The 25,975-nt window shown below is 32.7% G+C and overlaps 1 protein-coding gene across 1 annotated transcript in view; it reads right to left on the minus strand.

Annotated features, from left to right (window-relative positions):
* Nucleotides 1-25,975, minus strand: part of LOC140443091 (cGMP-specific 3',5'-cyclic phosphodiesterase-like) — a 238,096-nt gene that overhangs the window by 146,766 nt on the left and 65,355 nt on the right. Inside the window, exon 3 of the mRNA XM_072534157.1 lies at nt 18,730-19,038. Coding sequence (XP_072390258.1) covers nt 18,730-19,038 — 309 coding nt within the window. The remainder of the gene's footprint in view (nt 1-18,729; nt 19,039-25,975) is intronic.

The raw sequence follows: 25,975 nt of genomic DNA on the forward strand, positions 1-25,975 counted from the left end.
AAAAAAAGGTAAAGACGGGAATTTAATTAGCGATCCTTCAGAAATAATGACGGAATGGAAAAAACATTTTGAAGAATTATTAAATGGTGAGGTGGAGCACGAAGCAGTAGACAACTGGACGGTTGGAGAAGATGTGATAGTTGAAAGGCAGCCTATAGAGGAGGTGGTGACAGCAATACAAGAAATGAAGAATAACAGAAGTCCTGGTAAAATGACATATGCATAGAAATGATCAAGTTTGTTGGAGAACAACTACAAAGAAAAATATATCAGCTACTAGTGCAAGTATGGGAAAAGGAAATAATGCCATCGGAGTGGTATGAGGCCCGCATATGCCCTATGCATAAAAAAGGAGACAAACTGAAGTGTGACAACTATAGAGGTATAGCCTTACTAGACACGGTATACAAAATCTGGGCAAGAATATTGAGAAATAAACTAAATTGCTATACGGAAACAATCCTACATGAGTATCAGGCCGGTTTTAGAAAGGACAGATCTACTGTAGACCAAATCTTCTCATTAAAGGAGATACAAACGACTTGTTATGAAGGTAAAGTTCCCCTGTACGTTTTGTTTGTAGATTTTAGACAAGCATATGATAGAGTCGATAGAGTCAAAATGTATCGATCAATGGAACATTTGGGTATACCAAAGAAACTGATCAGTCTAGTTAAAATGACACTAAATAACTCTAAGTGTGAAATTGCTTGGCAGGGTCACATATCAGATTAATTTACGGTTGCAAAAGGCTTGAGACAGGGAGATCCTTTATTCACTACATTATTCAACTTAGTGTTAGAAACTGTTATCAGAAAATGCAGCATGAAGGTGGAAGAAACGATCATGAAAAATGAGCACCAGTGCTTGGCATTTTCTGACGATCTAACAATCCTAGCAAAAACCGAGAAAGAATTAAGAAGAGTTGTGAAGAAAATCATTAAAGAATACAGAAATTCGGATTGGAACTAGATGAAGACAAACCCAAATGGGTGGGACAGAAGGGAGAAAATTATAGTGTGAGGTCTGTAAGTGGTAAAAGCTATAGTTTTAAAAGGCTGGACAAATTTAAATACCTGGGTGTAGTTTTCGATGAAAATGGAAAAGAGAAATGGAAGCTCGAAGCCATAATAGCAAAAGGGAATAAAAATTAGGTAGTTTAAGAGCCCTACTGAACTCAAAATACGTTTCTAGACAAGGTAAACTTAGAATATATAAAACAGTAATTCGACCCACAGTAACATATGCCGGTGAGACATGGACATTAAATAAGAAGGAAGAGGATACTCTGGAAAGATGGGAAAGGAAAATATTGAGACGCATACTTGGAGGACGGAAGACAGAAGATGGTTGGGAGAGAAGAACCAACAATGAATTAATGGCTTTATACAAAGAACCTACCATTACTAAGTTCGTCAAGTCACAAAGAATCAGATGGTTGGGACATCTGGAAAGAATAACAGCAAACATAATGCCTAAACTAGTAATAACCAGAAAACTAATCGGCCCCAAAAGAAGAGGTAGACCCAGAAGGAGATGGATTAGTAAAGTGGAGGAAGACCTTAAACACGTGAAGGTGAGGGACTGGAAAAGAAAAGCATAAAATAGAAGCGAATGGAGAAATATTGTCCACCAGGTCCTTCAGAGTAGTTTAGAATGTTGTATATACATATTTAAGTTAAAGTTTTGTTTAAAATAATTGTAATTAGTTAATATTACGATTATGTTTAAACAAAATGCCCTAGGCCTTAACGGCCTGTTGTGCGTATAAATAAAACAAAAAATATAAAAGCCTATGATGATAATTCACACCGTTTGTCCAGTAAACTAACGACGCCATCTAGGAAATAAATCTGAACTACCAACATTTGACATTTCAATCATATTTTGTTCTTGAAACAATACGGTTGATTTATTGCTAATTCATTATACAAATTGATGATTCAAATATAGTTAATTAAAAATTTTACTTCTTCTTCTTCAAGTGCCATCTTCGTTCCGAAGGTTGGCGATCATCAGGGCTATACGTATTTTCGAAACTGCTGACCGAAACAATTCGTTGCTGCTACAGCTATACCATTCCCGTAGATTCTTTAGCCAGGAGTTTCGTCTTCTTCCTATGGACCTTTTTCCTGCTATTTTCCCTTGCATAATTATTCGAAGCAGTTCATATCTTTCGCCTCTTGTAATGTGTCCCAAGTATTGCAGTTTTCGTTTTTTGATCGTAAATATGACTTCCTTTTCTTTATTCATTCTTCTCAAGACCTCGACATTTGTGACTCTCTCGATCCATGATATTCTCAGGATTCTGCGATACATCCACAGTTCAAATGCCTCTAATTTTTTGGTATCAATCTTTTTCAATGTCCATGACTCCATTCCGTAGAACAGCACAGAAAGTACGTAACATCTCATCAGGCTAAGTTTCATTTCAAGGCTCAAATCTCTTCCGCAGAACACTCTCTTCATTTTAGTGAATATGGATCTGGCTTTTTCTATTCTTATTTTGATTTCTGCTGAGCTATCGTTGTCTTCATTTATAAAAGTGCCTAAATATTTGTAATTGCTAACTCGATCGATAATTTCATTGTGTAAATATAAATTTTGGACATTTTGTGTTGATTTCGATATTACCATAAATTTAGTTTTCTTTATGTTCAAAGATAGTCCATATTCTTCGCTGCAGTCTGCTATCTTATTCACCAATGTCTGTAGCTCTTCAAGTGTTTCTGCGATCAGAACGGTGTCGTCGGCACATCTCAGATTGTTTAATCTAACACCATTTATTTTAATACCTACGGATTGCTCAGAAAGTGTTCTATTCCTTACGTCTTCGGAATAGAGATTAAACAGGGTTGGTGACAGTATACACCCTTGTCTCACACCTCGCTTTATTTCAATTTCTTCAGTGGTATTATTCTTTACTCTCACTACTGCTTTCTGGTTGTAGTACATATTTGCTATTAGTCGGATGTCTCGTTTATCTAAATTCTTAAAATCTTATTATAAAAATAAAAATAAATATTCTTATTCTAAAAATTTTACTACTTCACAGTAATTAATTTTTTCGCAAAATTGTTAAAAATATAGCTTACTCTGATTGTAAGGTAAGATCAATGCCATATAATATAATATATAGACCATCTATTCCTAATCATCTAGGATTAGGACATTTAGTCCTAATCATAGGGAACAGACTCGAAGCCTATATCTAGATTTAATTGATCTCAATATTAGCCTACCAGTTAAAATCAGCAATCTGTTATCTTATTCTGACAAATCTATATATAATATTCTAATCAAGTTTATAAACGATTCTAAAATAAAAATTTAAACATCCTTATAACAATTTTCTGTGGCAAAAAGATTTTTTGTCTAATGCCATCTCTCTCTCTCTCACACACACACACACACACACACACACACACACACACACACACACACACACACACACACACACACACACACACACACACACACACACACACACAGACCATCTATTGTCAGTTCTACTCACTAAATATATTAGTAACCTGGGTTTTCTGTTTGATCCATTACATTCTTTTTTGACCTTCCTTCTTTATACTTAGCATACATCGCTCTATTGACTTTTAAGTAGCTTTAAGTTTCGCTCTCCTTCTTTCTCTTTCTTGAGTGTTACAGTTTCGCAGCCGTTTGTCATGATTGCCATTAGCATCCCATTAGGCTAACGCCCATCCATTGCCATTAGCTGTAAATTTAACTAGTTTCGAAACAAACAAATACAGCATATGCCCTGCATAGGCGCTTAAGCCTAAAGTAGGTAGAGACCGACCGATTCGGTCAATATTTAAATCTTCGGCCAAAATTCGGCTTCGGCCAAAACAAAGCCGAAGATTTCACCGAAGGTGGAATAATAAAATGCTCTGTCAGTATACTCTACTATAGAAATGAAATAATCTCTGAACAATATGCTTCGGCGAGTCTTTGATAATTTGAATAATATTTACACCCTATTTTATACCCTAACTAAAACGTTTTACAAACTTTCAACTCAGGTAGTAAGTAAAATATAAATTTTAACAATAGGCCAAGATGTCTCAAAGATCTTCATTTGAATATTTCTCACGTAGTAAAATTCTGATAATAATAATTTTATTGTATTTGTTCAAACTTACGATTACTGGTGTTTTGACTAGATAGTATCTAGTCTAGATCCTCGCTTTAAATCAAAATATTTGACAGACGAAGAAGTAATTATATGTAAAGCAAGTATTTTAAAATTTTTACGTGAATCTGATAGCTCTAAGTTTAGTTATACAAATAAAGTTCTATCTTCTTAATATACTTCTATCAAGTAAAGGTCGAATCCATCACTTGCAGTAATAATTGCCACCCAGCGCAACGGAGCCAGCACTTGACGAAGAAAAAGAGTTTTACGTGCTGTATTCAATAGTACAATTATTTATCTATTAATTGACACTTGCTCTTGTAATCTTCGTTGTAAATTAGACATAGAATATCGTCAACATATTTTTTGGGCCATATCTAATAATTTTTCAAAAAATATGAACTTTAGCTCTAAATGAAAAGAGTGTGTTATTTATAAATCAATATCACAAACTCAATTATTTATTCAGTAAGTTGTAAAATCTTCCATCTACGACGCTCAGTTAAGAATATTCCTCCAAGTTGATTGTCTCATATGAAATTTAATTAAGGTTTCAAGAGAACCGCTGACGACAAAAATTTGCATCCGAAATATAAGTTGCTCTTCGCCGTTTGAAGACACGGGCATCACTTAAGAATAACAGTCTCCGTCATAATTACAAGGTTGGTCTAAATATAAACGCGTAATTAACTAAAAACCCTAACGAACCCCTACATTATTCCAATTAATTATATTCTGTGAATTTTCAAGGACAAAGGGGTTGTTCGCTACTAAAAAGGATTGAATAGGAATGAATGTAACATAAAATTAATAAGTAATCCCCGAATTCTAACCAACTGGATACAAAGCCAATATTTAAAGACACACAGCCTTGAGGGACTACAATGGAACTGTTATTTGCAGAAGAGGGTTAATCGTGAGAGTAGGAAGAAGGTTTTTAGACTGAACGTAATTACGCTTTTACATACACGTTTTGCATGTTACAAATGGCTAATTACAAATTCCGAAAGAACATAATTTATGAGTTTGAGTCTGCTAAGAACTTTACCGCACTCTGTCATTCGTAGCTCCAGGTAATTTTTGTTAGGTTAGGTTTTTGCTACCATAAATTAGCTTTTAATATTGACTTGTTGGCTAGTAATTTCTATTGTGAAAAAATTAAAAAATTGTTTTCGGCTTGTGTGTGTGTGAGAGAGAGAGAGGCATTAGACAAAAAATCTTTTTGTCACAGAAAATTGTTACAAGGATGTTTAAATTTTTATTTTAGAATCTTTTATAGACTTGATTAGAATATTATATATAGATTTGTCAGAATAAGATAACAGTTTGCTGATGTTAACTGGTAGGCTAATATTGAGATCAATTAAATCTAGATATAAGCTTCAAGTCTGTTCCCTATGATTAGGACAACCGAAAAATAAGTGGTTCAAATCTCCGACAGATTTACCATCACAAGGGCAGAAAGGGGTTTCATAGATTCCAATTCTATGCAGATGCTCTGGAAAGAGGCCATGGTTAAGTTTTAACCGGGTTATTAACGAAGAATGTACTTTATTATAGTTAAAATTAAAATGGGGAATATTTTTTGGTAAACATGGATGAATAGAAAAGTAATGGTTTCTTGAAGTCTTCTGAACCTCTTTATATTTTGACATCCATCTTTTCCTGCCAATACTCCTGTTAATAGAAAAAAGATCTTTAAAGTAGTAAAAATTTGTAATTTCGGATATCTCAGATGTATTTTTTGCCATACCATCCACTAATTCGTTTCCAATTACTCCATTATGTCCTTTAACCCAGAGTAAAGTAACTGTTTTTTTTTGTGAATTTTAGATCATGTAATAATTTTTTGATATCAAGTATAATGGAGTTTTGAAAACTATCCAATGGATGGCTACGAATAGCTTGTAATACTGCCTGAGAATCCGATACTATTACGATGTTCTCACAATAATTAGTGACACACCAAGTTAGTGCTTTCTGTATAGCAGCAGCCTCGGCTGTAAAAATAGAACAACATTCAGGAATTCGATATTTCTCAACATAATTGCTGTTTGAAACAAAAAAAGCGAAACCAGTACTTTCAACAGTTTTTGAACCATCTGTATAAATTATTGTTAAATCTTCCCCTAATTTGCTTAGTATGGATTTGAATATCATATTAGTTAAAATTGGCAAGTCTGAATAAGAGGGCATTATAGTGGTTGGTTTGTCTATCAGAACTTCAAAGTCTTGTATGTAAAAAGGAAATTTTGGTAGCTGTAATATATAAGATTCAAATGAATTCGTATCGATAAAAGATTTTGCAAGAGGAGGAGAATTTTTTATTCTCCAATAAGAATTTGTAAAATTTTCTGTCAAAAGTAAACCTATTTTGTGAACCATAGTTGTATTAAACGATCTGTATGTTATTAGACGTTTGTTGGCTAACATTTGCCTACGTATGTGTAAAGGTGGTTCCTGGGCTTCTGCTAGAACTGCTTGGTTTGGTGAAGACATCATAGCTCCTAGACAAATTTTTATTGATTTAAATTGTATTCTGTCAAGAGTTAATTGATTTGTTTTGCATGTTGAACCGTAAAGAACACAACCGTAATCCAGAATGGATCGTATGTATGTAGGATCTATAAAACATTAAAGAGATATTTTGATCTGCACCCCATCTTTTTTTAGAAACGAAACGCAGTTTTCGGCTTATGGGATAAAACAATATATTAGTGATCCTACCCGTATTACTGACACTAGTAAAACTTTGGTAGATTATGTACTTTCTAATCAAAATAATATAAGTGCTTGTGTTCACGATTGTCCAAAAATTACTGATCATTCCGTTATTTCAGTAAATATCTCCAATAATAATCTTATTATGTGTCACTTTAATTTAGATTCTGTTGATGTTAATATCGTTTACCAGGAAATTTTGCAAAATTGTGAAAATGTAATCAATGGCATAATACCAATTGTAACATGCCAGTTTCAATTAAAATTACCTTGGTTTGATTATGAGGTGTTTAAACAAATTCAACAACGTGCTAGGGCTTATAAAGATTTTACAAAATGTATTGACGTCATTGAAAAACAACATAAATGGCAGGTTTTTAAGAGACATAGAAATAAGGTAGTAAATATGTTAAAGGTTAAAAAAGAGCGGTTCTATTTTAACAAAATAGACAGGTATAGAAACAATCCAAAATGAAAATATGTATACACCTACTTTTATAATCATTTATTAACAACAATATACAATATTTTCTCAAAATATAGATCACTGTCAGTTTACTTAATCTTAACCTTTTAAAAAAGTCTTTAATATGTAACGTTATAAACGTCACATCTCTATTAATTTATATTTAAATAATTATTTCATTTTAATTTGTTTATTAATTTATTAATTTCTTTATCTTCAGTTTAATTTTTACTATTTTTTATTTATAAAAGTAGTTGGCGCCCTCTGTTTTTCTCTTCTTCCTCTGTCTTTATTTTTTTTCTCTCTTTCTGTCCCATAGAATAAATATTCGCCCTCTCACTTTTGTTCGGCAGACTATTCTGTTCCGTGTTGACTGACAAGCTAGTTTCATGATATCTATAGCAACATTCTATGACATCTGTGCTAACTTCATTCAGTGTCCCACTTTCTGTCAAAACAACTTTTCTGTAGTGGGATTATTTTTTGCCTCTTTTTGAAATTTATAAAAGAAGGCAAAAATTATTATAAGACTCATTTTTATGGTCTACAAATTCTCTTGGGGTAAGTACTTTCATTGTGATATTTATTCTATAATTCTGACCACATTTCCAATATTTGTAACCTTACTTTCTTTCGAAAGCACATTTTTTTTTCTGATATATGCATTAGGACTCTTTAACAGAATTTAACTAAGTAATAACATTCATATTTCATTTTATCCTTGCCATACGCTATTTGTTTAAGTGTAATTTTGTAAGATGGCAAGGAAGTTTAACCTTTCTTTTTGATGTGTTTCTAAGGCAAGTTGTTCCTTATCTTTTAGTTTATTGGACGTATCAAAACTTTATTGGTTTATTGGACATTTTATTTTACATATCAAAATTTTATTGGTTTTATTGGCATATTTGGATTTCAACAATTGGTCAGGACATACAGCCACGTGTGACTGCAGCTCTCCAGAAGCCACAAATTCTAATTGGAGGACCCAACAGCTAGAACACACAAACAGCCCATCGAAGCAATAAGTAACACTTATTAACTGTTAAGCTTTGGCAGGGTTAATTATTGTTTTTTTATTCATTTAAATAAATATGTTTGGTTAAAATTTGTCTTATTTGCTATCAACTGAGAACTCAGGTTCAATCCCTAGTTTAAGACAAGACGAACTCACCCTTGAGATACTGAGCTAGGCAAGGTATAGACGATGAGCTCCCATGGTTGATTGGGGTATTATTTTTACAATAGTACTTTAATTCTCTTTGGTAGTCTCATCGTTACAAATTATTATAAAAATTAGAATGTTCAATTCTGCTTCAAATATTATATTTTCACACTAAATTTATAAACATTAAACATCATTCTGATCATACTCCCCACTTTGAACAATATTTAGATTATATTTTTGATTTGATTTGATTTGATTTTTGATAGTTGAAAAACTTGTGAAAAAAAATAAACAAAAATAGCAACTGAACTATATTTCTATCTCTGAGAGATATTAATTGTAGAAGAAAGAATAATAAGAGTCCTTAAAACTTTTATTTCAGTTTAAATATGTACAAACCCCTTGTATATACGTTTTATGTGGGCGAACGTTATACTTCTCAGGACACTTGCTTTGAAGTTTGAAGAGTGGAAGTCTCCATAATTCTTTTGTGGCATATCTCGAAATACAACAATAGCCCTTAGTGTTCGAAGTTCCGTAATAATGGCGAATACATAAAGCTTGAATTCTTTTTAAAAGACGAAATTGATACAAATCTTGCACATTTTAATAGTACGGGTTTTAAGCGATATGATACGACCCTTTCGTGGTCTAAGTAGGTCCTTCAATGGAATATTAAAAAATGTGGTCCATAAAAAGAAATATTGCCAACAAATAATAACCAATAGCCTAGAAGAAGAAATTCCCCAACAATGGAAGAAAAGTATAATCTGCCCTATTCATTAAAAAGGAGACAAACTGTTGTGTCAGAATTATAGAGGCATCTCTTTACTTTGTTTGGGATACAAAATACTCACAAACATCATTAATCGAAGACTACAACCTTTCACGGAAAAAATCATCGGGGAATATGTGGAACTACAACCTCTCACGGAAAAAATCATCGGGGAATATCAATCAGGGTTTAGGCAAAATAGATCTACCATTGACCAACTATTTACAGTCTAACAAACACTAGCCAAAGCATGGGAATATGACATGGACGTTTACAATCTCTTTTTAGATTTTAAACAAGCCTATGATTCAATAGATAGAACAATTCTACCTAATATATTGGAAGAATTTGGCATACCATCAAAATTAATACGACTAGCGCAAATGAAAATGACAGAAACAGAAGCACAGGTATGTATTCAGGGTCAGATCACTGATCCGTTTACGATAAGGCAAGGACTGAAACAAGATGACGGACTAGCTCCAACGCTCTTTAATCTTGTTCTTGAATATGTATATAGACGGTTGACGGTGAGCGGAAATAACATGCTTACAAACAAGTCTACCTAATTAGCAGCATACGCAGATGATATAAACATAATAAACAGAACAGTGAATGCAGCGGAAGAAACCTACGTTGAGTTGAAACATAGTACAGAAGCAGTAGGGCTAGCAATAAATACAAATAAAACAAAACTACTCATACAAACCAGATCAAATAGACCGGTGCAACACTATATTGACGATATAGAACATGTAAATAGATTCACATACCTAGGAATGGATCTGGTCGCAAGCAATGAAGAAGAACCGGAAATAAATAGAAGGCTTATGCTGGCAAATAAAGCCTATTTCGCGATGGGCCACATATTCAAATCGCGAGACGTACACCGGAAAACAAAACTCCGGGTCTATAAAACAATAATCAGGCCCATAGTAAGTTGTGGTTGTGAAACATGGGTGGTGACACAGAAATCTACCAATACATTAGATGTGTTTGAAAGAAAAATATTACGTAGAATCCTGGGACCAATAAGTGAAAACAACAACTGGCGAATTAGGTATAATAGAAAAATATACGAACAATATAGCGAACCAACCCTAACACAACACACTAAACTGCAGAGATTACGGTGGGCAGGGCACGTGGTCCGCATGCATGAGAATAGAATCCCCAGAAAATTATTAAATGCAAGAATGCAGGGAAAAAGACCTGTTGGAAGACCTAAAAAGAGATGGGAAGACGAAGTCGATGAGGGTGCCAGGAACTGCCTGGGAACGCATTCATGGAAAAGAACAGCGGTAAATCGAGATAATTGGAGAAGTCTGTTGAAGGAGGCCAAGGCCCGATTTGGGCTGTAGTGCGATTGAATGGATGCAATAACCAATAAGCATTATTCTGAGATTACTTTCATAGCAAGAAGGAAGAAGATAAGACCCATTACTAAAGATGTATGTTTGGAGTTGTTAAGATAGATGTTATGACTTAGCAATGCAAATAAAACGTGGTTGAAGCAGCAGTAAAAGATCAAATAGGAAATAGGAACAGAAAATTGTACCCTTCAAAATCATTGGTTTGACGATGAGTGCAAGAATGCAACAAAAGAAGAAAATGAAGCCATATAATAAACCGTCATCAATTTCTTTAGTCTGTGGACCAATGATCACGTCGATGCGCATCACCCCGCCTTTCTACCTCCTATTCAACTTACCATTGGTCTATGGACTTGGAAATGCACATCGATACGATACGAAGTATTTAAAACGAGTGCACTTTCCAAGCCTTGGGTAGTGAAGCCTAGCGTTATTTTGGCTCCCATGTAAGGTCTTTTACGCCCTGGGAGCCTCCTTCACGGGACTCTGCTCCCTGCTTGTCCTTGGACTTTTTTCACCATTAAACTCAGTTTTATTTGTGAGAGACCTAACTCACCAAATTGGGATAGAAACGCAGAGGAAACTTCGAATTGACTGGTCGAAGTCCTCTGTAGAGCACCTAGGGAGCTGATATGAAGTTATTTCTTGTGAAGACCCAAACCTCACTATGGTGACAAAATACAACAAGGAGAGATGTATTGAATAATTGGTGGAATACTTTAACCAGGTACTTAATATAGAGAAAAAGAAAAACAACCTCGAAGAAGAAGAGGAACCACCCAGGATTCTTGAAGTTAAATTTAATTACTTTGATCGTATACTAGCATCAATATTTAAATACTTTAGACCCATTCGAGACGGCGTATATGAAAAAAATGGTGCACGTAGTATTCGAAAATCCAAAAAATCAGATTCTGAGCGAATTTCTCCTAATTTCGTATGCGAAATATGCTCAAATGAATTCGAAAATACGATCCCTGGTCACGCGCATCTGTCTGAAATTTGACCAGCACAGATTATAATAGTCGACCTGTATATTTTTTTACTTTTTATCACCGTGTATGTTTTTCTTTTTGTCGTATCCTTTTATTTGCTTTTACCGCTGTCTGATCGCTTTCTATAATAAATCGTCTGAGCACTATAACACACTACAAAGTAGATTTCTATTAACCTAAATATGCTGAATAACCTAAATATCTTTAACATTGATTAAACTACAGCCATATTTCACTTTAATTACAATTTTAACGCTTATTGCTATTACTGTTATAATATTTTTATGACCCTATCCACCCTTATTTTTATTACCATTAAATATTTACCGTTTGCTGCCTGAACATTTATTGTTGGAAAGACGGTAATAAAATAGTTGGAAATTTATTTAAGTATGTGGGAAGATCGGATTGTTCCGGCAGTAACATTAAGACATAAATTTCGATAAAAACGATAAAAATAAAAGATGGCTACATCGATGTTTAATTACAACGCAATTCTGGATGATTTTATATTTCTTAATGGCTGACAGCAATGTAAAAGGAAAACTAAATCTTACAGAGTGTTAGTTTCGCAACTGTATATAATTATTAACAGACGTTTTGTTGATTTTGATTTTCCCCGTATAGTTAGCCACGATTCCTCTTAGAAAAACACATATACTACGTGTGAACGATTAGACTGTTGTTAGTACATTGTTGCAAACAAAAGACTGTTTTAACATACACTGTTGTTGACAAAAAAGCACAGAAAAATTACATAGTGGATTTCGTTAAAGTTGCCGATCGCTTGGGTGACTATATAGACATACGTTGCCTCAAGTTGCCAAAAACAATTCGAAAACTAACGACTGTTTTGCAGTCAGTACGGATAGAGTCGTTCCATCGGCCGAACAAGGCAGTCGTGCCTTAGTTAGGGGTGGAGGCTGCTCTGCCATCATCAATATTTTGTGGTCGCTGAAGTCAAAGTGCTATCATTCTATTGGGGTAAAGTACAACCTCCACCATTTATTTGCAAAACTATTTGCTGCTATATCGAGTATCATTTACTGGTATGTGCATTTTGCTTGTGTTATTAATCGTATTTTTCTGTGCTGAACTCTATTGAATTTTCTGCCGGGAATTGAAACAGTTTAACCTTGATTTGGAACATTTATCTTCAACATTTTACGCTTATTTAAACACGCATTAACGGCAATGTATGATAATTGTAGTTATAATATGTTTATATATACAGTACGGTTGCGTTAATCCGAACGGAATCGGGAAACGGTTGTTCGGATGATCGCATCGTTGGGATTACCTATGACTTTTTTATTGGGAGGAAAAAAACTGCAAAAACACAATGAAAATGACTGAAAATGCATTATGTATATTAATAAAATATTATATTGTACAAAAGATATCAAAGAAACTATTGAACTGAACACCACATGGAAAAAGAAAGCAATGTATACCGAGATTAATAAGTTGGAGAGACGGAATCGATAAAGACTTAAAGGAGAGGGGAGTTGTAGAAAACAAGCACACAACAAGCAAACGAAGTTTGTGAGTCCCTAAAGCATTTGCACAAGTCATAAAAGTGATTCTTTCTTTCACAATTTTTTGACCAGGAACGTTCTTTTCTTGAGATGACACCGATGTGTGGTTTGGTAACATGCGCCAAAATAACCCACTTTTATATAGATTGTAAATTTGCTCAGGCTTCAAATTGTTTTTAATCACAAGTTCTTTAAATGCAGTTTAGAAGGGTTTGATGCCATCGGCATTACTCGAAAGTTTCTCACCAGTAATTTTGATATGTCCAACTCCATAACGTCGTATGAAGTTGTCCAACCAATCCCTTAGGGACATATAATGAGAAATCAAAGCATATACGAGCTACTCTAATGCATTTTGCAAGATGAAATTGAAGGAAAAGGGCCCCAGGGCGAAGAAGAATATCCTGGCTTGCTAACCTGAGAGCATGGTATAGAAAGACCTCAACACAGTTATTCCGTATACCAACCAACAAAGTCATCATAGCCAGAATGATCGCCAACGTTCGGAACGGACAGGTCATTCACAGAACATGCTTTTTCCGCTGTTGTAGGAACCACATGAACAACGCACTTTCTACCTTCGGATATTCAGAGGGTTTGATTTTTTTCCTCTTCCCTGGACCGCTTTCCGTTTCGCTGACAAACTTTTCGATCTTTTCTTTGTTCTTCTTAATGTCCTTAATGGTAGATTTGCTAATACCGAACTATTTTGAAATGAAACTGTAGCTAGTTCCTTGCTGTATCAACTTGTGAATTTTGGTCTTTTGTTCGATAGTCAAACGTGGAGCCACCGTGATACGTAAGCACCAACAGAAGGTAGGCAAGGGGGAGTCGCGCGAGCCCGTTTGGACCACTGCGTCTTTCGGACGACCTTGGTTCGTCCGAAAGTCTCCGAATATGTGCGTCTGGATCGGATTATTAGTTTTTATTAATAAAGTTGGTAAATTTTGGACTACTAGGTCTCAGTACTAGTTATTTTTATTTGTGCCAAAAACTAAAAGCTAAAACAACATAAAATAAGCAATAAACAACTGAAACATAATAGATGACACTCAATATTAACAAATTAAGTGAGTGAGTAGCTATAACATTAATTGAGAGTGAGATTGAAAAACCAAGTATTGTATTGGGACATTAATGCCATTGGGCATCACCAATCTGATGGAAGCTGCACTATTTAGTCAGTCAGCTGTTAGTATATGGTTTATTAGAGAAAAATTGTGTTATTTGAATTGAATTTAGTTTACATTTTAATATGCGGCGAAACAAATATTACTTACATATCAGATACAGGAAAGCTCTAAGAGTAAAACTAAGGTACTTAGTTCTTAGTTATCACCTAACTATTTCTGCAAAAATCCAAATGACAACTCTCACATCCACCTTAAAAAAACAGATTCACCCTGGTCTATATAACATAAAAAGTTCTAAATATTCATAAAAGTAATGCCAACAACGCCATAAGTAAGATATAACCAATTAATTTCCACCTATTTCGTAACCAATTTCTTCCTAGAAATCGTGTAAATTTAATTTAAAAGAGTAAAGATGTACAAATGGCTGCGAGCTTCAGAAGAGTTAGTTAGTCTAAAAAGATTAAAGAAATCAGAATGATTAAAGTAGAAAAATTCCTTAATTGGTCTAAAAAAACAAAATCGAATAATGCGCTTTTATTTGCAGTGTTGTCGGTTTTAAAATAAAAGTAGTAAACCTTAAGAAGACAAATAATTTGTGGGATTATGTGGATAAAATTATTCTTAAAACTATTTTTTTAGGGAAAGGCGGAAAGGTGAAACTCTAGTGCCTCAAAACAGTGTGTCATCTAGTTGCGAGGTTGAGCAGATGACTAGTTAGAAAGTAAATTTTTGATACTTGCAGTATTATTTACAAAAAAGTCAAGATGACATTTACAAAGAAAAAGAATACGAGCTTGGATTGGCGATCGAATAAAAACGGTAAGGATGGTTCAACGATTAAAATCCTATTGTTTATAACTTTATCACAAATGTCAATTAACTTTAAGTGGTTGAATCTCAGGAAACACTTCTCGTCACTAAACTTTTTTAATTAAAAAATAGCGTCTTTCCGATGCCTTTCTAACGCCATTTTCTGAAATTATTTTAAGCTAATAGTTACCGAGATATTCTATTTGTGTATAAGGGCTTGAAAAAATATAATATTTATTACTTTGCAGTTTAATTTAAAAGCTACAAAATGGTGTATATTAAATTTTTTTAAAGCAATTCGTTTTAAACAGGATTCCGCTGATACGGCTTGAAGAAAGTGCTAAACGCATGCGAAAAGTACCTTTAAACAGTCATATCTCGTTTAATTTTTAGTCTATAGCAATAAAAACATTTGAATCTTTAGTAAAAAATGCTCTTTTTCATATTTTAAAATTTTAGTTAAAAGTTATTTTCAAAAAGGGGATTTTTGAGAAAAATTCCGAAAATAGTGTCTTTATTCTAAACTCAGATTTTTTCAAAACCAAACCTTCTAAACTATTAAAACTTTAAGAATGTAATGCTACCATATTGAAAATTTTATTGTCTGCATTAGTCGATCATTTTTTTAAGTATTTCTATTACTTTTTTTAACTTTCAAATCAAAATCTAACACTATAAAATTTCAATTTTCAAAATGTGAGTCGACGTTTGAGTTTCGCGGCCACCAGCAAGATTTTTATCACAAAATGCATATGAGAGTCCAACGTGCCATCACGCCTTGACTTATTTATTCCTGTTAATAACGTGTAGTTTGCGTTTTTCTTGTCCTTACAAAAATTTAAAAAGTATTGGCAAGAAATTCTGTCAGATGAAGAATCGGATGAGTTTGGCGACACGTATCTTTCGGACTAGTACCAACCAACTGATTCTAGTGACAGTAAAAATGAATCGAGTACTCCGGAACAGAACAAAAAAGAAAAATGTGTGGCCGGAAATACCAAACCGTTGGGACGAGATGTATCGGCGTCCACCAGTAAACAAAGAGAATATACGAATTTCGGAGAACATGTTGATGCTGCTATAGAATCTGTCATTGCCCAACATTCTGAAGTCTTCACACAGGAAATTTTAGAAGAACCAATAGTATTCAATGCAATGAATGTAGCTATTGTCTCATGGGTCGGTCAACAGCGAAAATTTACAGAAATTTACATGTGAGGACTATAATTTTACAGGTTTTCATACAGAATTATATGAAAACTTTTACAACAAATCGCCCTTTTAATTCTACAAATATTTTGTAGACGATGGTCTTTTATCCATGATGGTATATATCTAATTTATTTTGTTTAACTGATTTTGAGTTTTTTTTTACTTTTCAGGTCTAAAAAACAAATCATGCCCTGCATTGTCAGGAAAGAAATCAGAAAAAAAGTTAATGCATTACCGCGTGCCACAACACTAATGTCGCCGAAATAAAATGATTTATGGGTATAGTTATATGAATGGGATTATATCATTTTCCATCTTCTCATTCGTACTAGTTAAAGAATGATATTTATGTGAATAATATCAAAAAAGTAATGTCAAGGAATTGCTTCCAGTTATTGTGGAAAACTCTGCATTTCAACGATAATTCAGTAACAACACATGACCATTTGCAAAAGATCGTTCCCTTGGTTAGCAGACTAAAGGATAAATTCAAGGCTGCCATTGTTCCAAAGGAAAACGTGTGCATTGACAAAACGTTAGTGCCTTTTCAATTGCGACTAAAATTCAAGCAGTATATCGCCAACAAGAGGCACAAATTTGGGATAAAATTATTCAAACTTTGTCTGAAAGGTGGTTATCTACGATTTTAATGTATCTCGTGGAAAAGAACATGCTGAAGATAGCACCGTACCAAAAAATGTAGTGATGAAACTAATGGATGGACTGCTTGACAAAGGACGGACACTTGAGATTGATAACTACTACAGTTCTGTCACACTTGCATATGAACCCCTACACAAAAATCTAATATGATTGGTACTATAGCACAGAGGAAAGTAACTAACAGCTCATGTGATGGCTGTAAAAAATTCTATTGACTTGGCTGTTTTTTTTGTCATACATTCTGTGACAAAAAATTAAATTAAATTAGTACTTTACTATTAATATTGCGGTAATAATAAAAAAACCAAGCTATTAGTTTTATAATCTCCACTTAGAATGCTATGTTGTTATATTACTAAAGTGTAATAAATTAAAACAGATTTTTCGATGAAATCTACATTTTTGCAGTTATTAACAAAAAACAGTTTAAAAACAGTTTTTTAAAGTGTAATTTGTAAACTTCAAGTCACAAATATCTAGAAAAATATTGACTTTTACAAAAACCCCAACGAATAGTTTTGTCTTAATTCGCTTTTCTATGGACTACCATGTTTTTTTTTTGATAAACCTTTTCTACCCCTAGTTGGGGTGATAACCATTTCCAGAGGAAAAGCACATAACGCTATAGGTTAGATTTTGATTTTTGAGCTATTTTTTATTTACGGTCAAAATTTTAAGCAAATCGATGCATATAAAAAAATTCGGAGGTTTTCTAGCAAAAGTGCAATTTTATATGTAAAAAAATGGCAAACTTCTACATTGTTTAGTTTTTTAAAGAATTTAAAAATGATTATGCAAAAGATCGCAAAATTATTATGCAAACGATTGCAAAATTATTATGCAAAATCTGTTGAATCTATTTTAATGAAATTTGTTGGGCTGTTTTATTATACTATATAGATTTTCAAGACGAATAAAGAAGGTCCTAAGTGCAGTTTTAGTGGTTGAAACACATTGAATAAAAGCAGGCTTGTTTTACCCCCTTTTTTTGTATTTATTGCCATTGTGTACCAAGGTTAATAAATTAAGAGCGTAGGCGCAAAATATCGGGCCAATGCTTTTTAAATGCATTAATTTTTTTCGAATCCTGAAAAAACTAATAAGTATTTTAAAAAAATTTAAACGCAGAATGAAAGACTACATTATTACTGAGGGCCGAAAGTCCCTGAAAACTATAATGTTTATTTTAATAAGTTACAGGGGTGAAAAAAAAAGAGAAAATTTAGTGTGATTTTTAATTTCAAATATCTTATTCAAAAAAAACTTTTTGTTTATTCTAATGGACTTTCAGCCCTCGGTAATAATGTAATCTTTCATTCTGCGTTTAAATTTTTCAAAAATATTTGTTAGTTTTCTTAGGATTCGAAACAAATAATTGCATTTAAAAAGCATTGGCCCGAAATTTTGCGCCTACGCTCTTAAAACATTTTATCCAGTCATATCTTATAGAAAATACAATCATTTCTATTATATTTCAGTGCGGTTTTGCTCCAAAATAAATTGTTTTAAAGTTATAATCAAAGAAAGTAGAAAAAACGATGTTTTTAATCATTTTTTTAAATATTTTAATTTTTTTGTAAGTATTTTTTACGCAACTTTTTCTGCAAAAATGTGAATGCCACCACTCACATCCAAACGTAGTCCTTTTTTCACAGATCCGCCCTGGTCGATCAGCCGTAAGTTATTATCACATTGAATGATTTTAATAAAAAACTATTTCCTTACCTTGTATGCGTCCCTGATATTGATAAGCGTCTTCGTCTTCGCCACTGTTCCGGCAATCCCAACGCCGAACGGTATCTTCAACTCTTCAGACCTGGACAGTCTAATCGCTTCGTCGAAGGAGGAATCGTGCCTAACGTCGAACAATTTAGGGACGAGGTACTTTTCTTCTCCCGTCGATCGGGCCAGAAAGAGAGAACCTCGGTCGGCATGAGTAAGAATGCTGACATTTTTTAAAATTTTGTAACACAGCACATCTATGTCTAATTCATTCGCTACATCCCGGATGAGTTCCATAAAAAGTTCTGATTCCTGCAAAAAAAAAAATAACGTATTTTAACCTATTTTTTAATTAAAAGTAATGTCAGTTTTGGATATGGAAAAGTCCAGAAATTTTATGTATACTATTCAGTGAGTAAGTGAGTTTGCCAGTAGAGTGTTGTCTACATTTGACTTCAAACACCATGTTGTAATTCTGTATCTTTTGTTTGTTGTGAATCTGTACCTATAGTACACATTTTTGTATTAAAACCTTGATAGAACGTTATAGAATATGGGAATTTTTAAGAGGTCATTTGACCCAGCATGAATCACATATAAATCAATACTACACTATGTAATCACAACTTTCAAATGTACGTCAAGGGGACGTCAAATGTCCCTTAAAAATTTCCCATGAGATTGTATTATGGGGTCTATTAAGTATAATTTTTGCTTTTAGCCTTACATTGTTGCAAACGAGAAACTCTAATTTAGATAGTTTATTATTTACTATATTCTAGTTTGTTGTCGTTAAATGGCTAATTTAATGTTGTTAATCTGTTGGTTTATATATTATAATTTTTTGTAGGCTTTTAAAAAAATGGTGAATTCGACAATTCTAAATTTTGGCGAAGGTAGTCCTACGGCTTGCACACGCATTGTACAGACGTTACCGATTTTAAATTACAGCCATTGCTTTGTTTTCCGAAATAAAATACTTATGTAGGTATCTGGGATGAGTGAATTTTCCCTTTAGAGAGAGTATGGCTAAATCTGGATAATAGGTTTTAATACTGATTTATTGCAATATTCACACACTGTAGTTGTATTGAACATGTTTAACCTCCAAAATCTTCCATTTTCCTATCTTCTTCTAATTTATATCGCAATATGTATTACACTAATGTTTCAACACTGAATCTGCTCAAGAATTGAGTTAATATAAAAGCTAAAAATACGCGTGTTTCCTACGACAGTCACTACGACAGAGAAATTTATTTCGTATTTTAAAAAGAATTTATTTTATTCCTCCTTTGCCCACTTCTTTATTGATATAGTTTCCAATATCTTGATTATGGCTACCGAAATACTTCATTGGGTAATATAAACGAAAACTCATACACAAAGACACTTAAGATTGGTTTTTGACATATAATTTTATTACTTTTTTTCTTCATTCTCTTTTAACTCCGCCTTTATTCGCAGAAAAAGGTAGAAAAACCCAATATTATCAGTGCGGCCTCTCGAAATAGAAGTGGCTCGCTGTGAATTGCCACCTACTCATTCTAAGAGCAAAAAGACGAATTTAATCGCCGTAAGGAAGTTCCTGCTTTTGTATATAACTACGACGTTGATACTCGTAACACCTCCTTTAAGAAATACCTTTAGCTGACTGAACACTTTCCAATTTTATTTTTTCTTTTCCCCATTTATGTCGGATTAGTTATCGCTGCTGAGGATTTCTCCCGAATGGAATTTCCTTTGGAAATACCTTTCTGTGAATACAAAAAGAAATCGTTTTCTAATGTGACGTATAAATAAGATTGTTAATAGATATTTACTTTAGAATTTGTCATGAAATGTTTATAGTTAATTTTATTATTATTCTTAAATATATATATATATATATATATATATATATATATATATATATATATATATATATATTGTTATGATATGTAAAATCGAGAAAAATATTGGGTTGATTAAAATATTTCAAAGTTCAAAAACATTAAAATAATTCAGATAAGTAGGATAATAACCAACAAACATTTCGAAGAAGGAAAGTTATTAAATTCTTGGATTACCTGTACTAAACAAAATGTAAGCAATGCATAAATTATTTCTTTGTTATACTTGAGTGACCCGCATAATTTTAAGTGAAATCCAAAGACAATTGAACCGGGTTTTCCAAATACATTAATGCAGTGATTAAAGACAATAGAAGAGATTTTAGAAAGAGGTTTTTGTTAGTTTTTAAGAATTATAGAAAAATATTATTTGTAAACAAGTTTTAGGAAATTTATAATTATAGGTAAAAATTTGTTTGTTATCGAAATGAAAAAATGGGGGAATTGTGACGAGTTTTGATTGGCGGAGATTGAAAAAGGTGGGATAGGTATGTAGGAAGGAAAGTTTAGCTAGATTTAGGAGAGAGAAAAGATAATCAGTTGGTTTTCCAAGTCTGTAAGACGAACAGTGATTGTTCTCTGGCGGTTCCCGAGAAGTAGCAAGCAGTAGTGTTGAACGTTAGTGAGTTTTTGTGGAGTTAGTGTATCTGACAGAAGCTGAAGCAGCAAAATATTGTAAGTCATATTTTTCTACTTATATTCCAAGAGTCACTGTTCAGGCCAACGAGAGATTCAGTTTATCGTAAAGAGAAGATATTCCAAGAGTCATTTTTCACTCGGGCCAACGAGAGATTCAGTTTATCGAGAGGAGAAAGGCTATCATAATTTGAATGATTTGTGCTTTTGAAGGAGATCATTAAGGACGATATACTTGCTACAATCTGTTGTAAGATTGCTGATTACATAGGGAGCGGTTGAGAGGAGATAATATAGTCTACAAGGAACAAGGATTTGGACCACTCATCATCAGAGAGAGATATTTTTGTTTTCTGCAGTTTTTTCTTTTATTGATAACACAATTTTTACACTTAATTTAGAAAGGATATAAATATTTTGATTAGGAGAGTTAGAATAGTTTGGGATTTTGAGATTTCAATTAATATTGTTTATACCATTAATTTTGATTGTTCACGTAAGTAGAACAAAATTTTGAGAATCATTATATGAGATTTGTTTATTGAAAACTTTTGAGTGTGAATTATTTCATTAATTTTATTTCAATATATAGTGTTAGATCATATGTGTTTTTTTTCGGTATTCTTTGGACCTTACCTTTCACATGTAATAGCATAGATATTGAAGCACGAATTTAACCCTGAGATAAAAGAATTAAAAATTGTGATAGAGTCATAATCATATCATTTAAATAATTTTAATTAATCAAAAAAATTAATTAGCTAATTATTGCTTGGCGCACCAAGACTTTAAATATCACAATAATATATATATATATATATATATATATATATATATATATATATATATATATATATATATATATATATATATATATAGAATATATGTATATATATTGTCATACTTTTTCTTTCCCAACCAAAGAAAAATAAATAAAAATATCCATCGGAATAAAATTTTAAGATATCATGATAAACAAAATTGTATATAGTAATTTAAGATAAGATTTAGTGTAGATAAGAATAGAAATTTGTTTGGCAAACGACCTTTTTCCGTTTCAAACAAAATTATCAAAAAACCTTTGTTTAGAATTAGAAGACATTTTACCTGTAAGGTAATCTTTTCATTGTTTGTATAGTCGAGTATTAAATGACCATATTCTAATCTTTTAAAATATGTATAAATTATTGTGTATTGACAAAACCAATTTTAAAGTAAGCTATTTAGTTTTTCTCTGAAACCGAAATTAGGCTTTTCCAAAATCATGGTAAACACAATTTGAGCTTTTGATTGGACGGTCGTTTTTAAATGGGAATTTGTGAGTCGATCATGAGACAGGAGAATTTAGTTATAATTTGGTCATTGAAAGAAAGAGTCGTTTTGTCTCAAGATAGGGTGTGGTTCGTGAGTTTGGATACCGGTAACGAAAAGAAATGAATAGTTTGAAGAAGGAGATAACAAGTTGATTAAAAGAGGTCCTTGGATCTACCGTGGGCATTTTATAAAGGATATGTGAAAGTATTCTTACGGCATCAAGTTGACAAAAGGAGGTCTTGGTGTCATAAATAAATAGCTGAGTTTGGAGAAGTGAATCAGGTGTTTTTTGTGTAGTCTGCAGGAGGTTTGCAGAGACGTTCAGAAAGAGCCGAGGGGCCAAAGAGGAGAGATCACATCGTTGAGGAGACTGGACTTTTCTGGGTATTTTCCAACATACAACTCAAGAAGAAAATAAGCTGTAAGTGTTTGTACAATTGAATTTTATATCTGTGAAGGATCGGTTTGACATCATGGTCATTAGCATTCAAATTTAAGAACTGAGGTTTTGTTAGGCTAATCAAAAGTTTAAAGTTTTGTTGTTGTTTGTTTCAAGTAAAAAAAAATTTTAAGTAAAATTGGTTTTCACGTAATATAAATGTATGTAGCTTTATAATCTTATTTTTATAAAAATTTGATTTATTTTCTTGTATGCTGATTGATAAGATAACGACAGAATTTAATAATTGTTTTATTCGTTCATATAAAATAAAGAAACGTAAATCTTTGTAATATAATATATTTGTATTCTTATCCTTTCTTCCCAGCCCGATAAAAGACAACTAGAAAATCTTTTTAATCCATCGAACACAGGTAATATAAGGATTATTTTACTTTTGATAACAAATAAGTTATAATTCTTTTTTATTGGCTCAATAAACTAAGATTAAAGTCAAAACAAACAATCATAACAATATATATATATATATGTAGTATTGCCTGGGTGGTCGGGGGACTGAGACCTCTCGTAAGCCCTGAAGAAGACATCAGAGAGGATGTCGAAAGTTTAATAATCACAAGCCTAGTGAGTTTAATATTAATTTTTGTAATAGTAATAATTTTAGGTTTAATTGTGCCAACCGCGAAAATCTTCCCAAACACTTATAATCGTGAATGTGACTCTAAATTTGAAACAGCAATAAATAATTAGTAAAACTATTTATATTTATGTAATAAACTTCAAAATAAGTACGGTACAATATCGTCGTAATAGACCGACACTCATAGCGTAACAAAGAGTAAAATATCATGCACTATACTAAATAGATTAAAATTATTCTTTGTAAACTACAATTCAGTTATTTCCTTTCCATCCATAGACTCTATAAACGTCTACTTATAATACACTTTAAATTAAATATTTATCAAATTCAATCCTTGAACAATTTTTATTACTAAAAGGTTAATTGGGTTAATACGTTTTCCAATACTTTGAACACTCTAATCCTCAGCAAGTGATCAACCGTCAGCGATCTAGTTTTCCTTATTATATGTTTTGTTGGAGTTTCGTATAACACCCTTGGTGAATACATTATTTTGTTTTGTCCGTTCATAATTTAAGAATTGCGTGCGGTCGAAAAACGCTCCATAAATATTACTATTATTTTGATTTACAAATGGACCCTTGGGTTTGATTTGTATAGAAAAATTAGCCCACGTAGAAAATTGTACCTTGAAGCTGATTGATATATAATTCATTTTAGAATTGATATAAAATAAAACAATTGTGGTAGATAAAAAGCCGCGTTGTATAAAAAATATTTATATTTATATTCATTCATATTACAGCAATGCCTATAATTCAAAAATGATTAACAATATCAAATCTTTTTATTGGGTACAACTTCTATGAGTGTTACCGGTTCTAATGACAATTCTACCTCTAGTACTACCGACAGATTAATTCCACCGACGACAGCCTGTTGCTCCTCTGTGGCATCACATAAAGCGCAATTTCATTGAGACAACACGGCATGAGGCAAGATACACGTATCCACTGCTTCAAGGTTTGCGACTCTAAAAGGTCCCATGCGTTATTTGTCTTCCTAGTAGCTTGTAGCATGCCTCTAGGTGTAATCCCATTCAGGCGACTTCGATTAAGTGTGTCATGTGTTTACAAGCAGTGGCATCAGCAGCATATTTAGTAATTGCTTTGAAAGGTAAAAAGGAAAGGAAACCATGGTGGTGGAAGGGACAGCTATGTTGCACGAATGAGTAAAGAAGATTGTAAGTACTTACTTGAGAAACTGTTACCAAAAATAAAAAAAGTTGATACTAACTTTCACGAATCAATACCACTGCGTGTGAGGATGTTAGTTACATTGAGAGATTTGGCTACAGGTGATAGTAGCTACCAGTCACTTGTGTATTTGTTTCGGATATCTAAACCAAGCATCTCTCGAATTATTCCTAAAGTATGTAGAGTTTTGATCAAAATTCTACATGATTTTGTTGTGGTAAGTAAAAATATGATATTTATTTATATATAATTTTTTATTAACGTTTAACGTTTAAAACAATATTTACTGACGTAAGCACATATTTTTCTGCTCTGTTAATGATGTATAATTTAAGTGATATTTATTAGTGATTAATGTGTTGTTTGGTATCAAAAAACCCGTAAAAGTTCAGACCCTATTAATCTGTAAGTTATTTTTCATATTTATTAGTAAATGTTCCAGAAATTGCATTTATTTGCAATTAGAAGCACATATTCTCCTAATTGAGTTCAACAAAAACTTAAGTACTCTTCATAAAAAGTTATCAATACTTCTACAAATAATATATTTAGAAGATAGGCCAGTACTTAATCTAAAAATTTTTAAAATTTTTAAATATGTCATGCACAAAATGTTTGTTGAATGTCAAGGGTGGTGAATATTGAGTTTGTGATGGTTGCAATCAGAATATTCATCATCAATGTGCCAATCTGACAGCATCAGAAATCAGGGTGTTGGAGTTGAAGGATAGAAGGGTCCTTAAACTTTTTTGCGAATCCTGTGAGGAGGGTATTAAAATGATTCCTATGATGAAGAAGCAAATCAGTTTTCTTGAACAAAAGGTGGAACAACTTATTGATAAAATTAGCTCACTAGAACTGCCTAGAGATAACAAAGCCACAGATCTTGACACCATCATCCAGGAAGTGGAGGAACGTAAGTTCCGTGAAAATAATATTATTATTTATAACCTCCATGAAACCAACTCTAGCACAGCACCAGCAAGAATTGAAGAAGATATGAAGAAAGTTAAACAAACTTTAAGCGTGATCAATCCCAATATTCAAGTTAAAAAAGTCATGAGACTTGGTAATATCAAGAATAATATGTCACGTCCACTTAAAGTAGTCCTTGAAAATAAGAATGTAGCACTATCAATTTTAAAAAATAAAAATAAACTTGCTGCAT

This window comes from Diabrotica undecimpunctata, chromosome 6 (genome assembly GCF_040954645.1).
Source record: "Diabrotica undecimpunctata isolate CICGRU chromosome 6, icDiaUnde3, whole genome shotgun sequence".
In the NCBI taxonomy this organism is placed as follows: domain Eukaryota; kingdom Metazoa; phylum Arthropoda; class Insecta; order Coleoptera; family Chrysomelidae; genus Diabrotica; species Diabrotica undecimpunctata.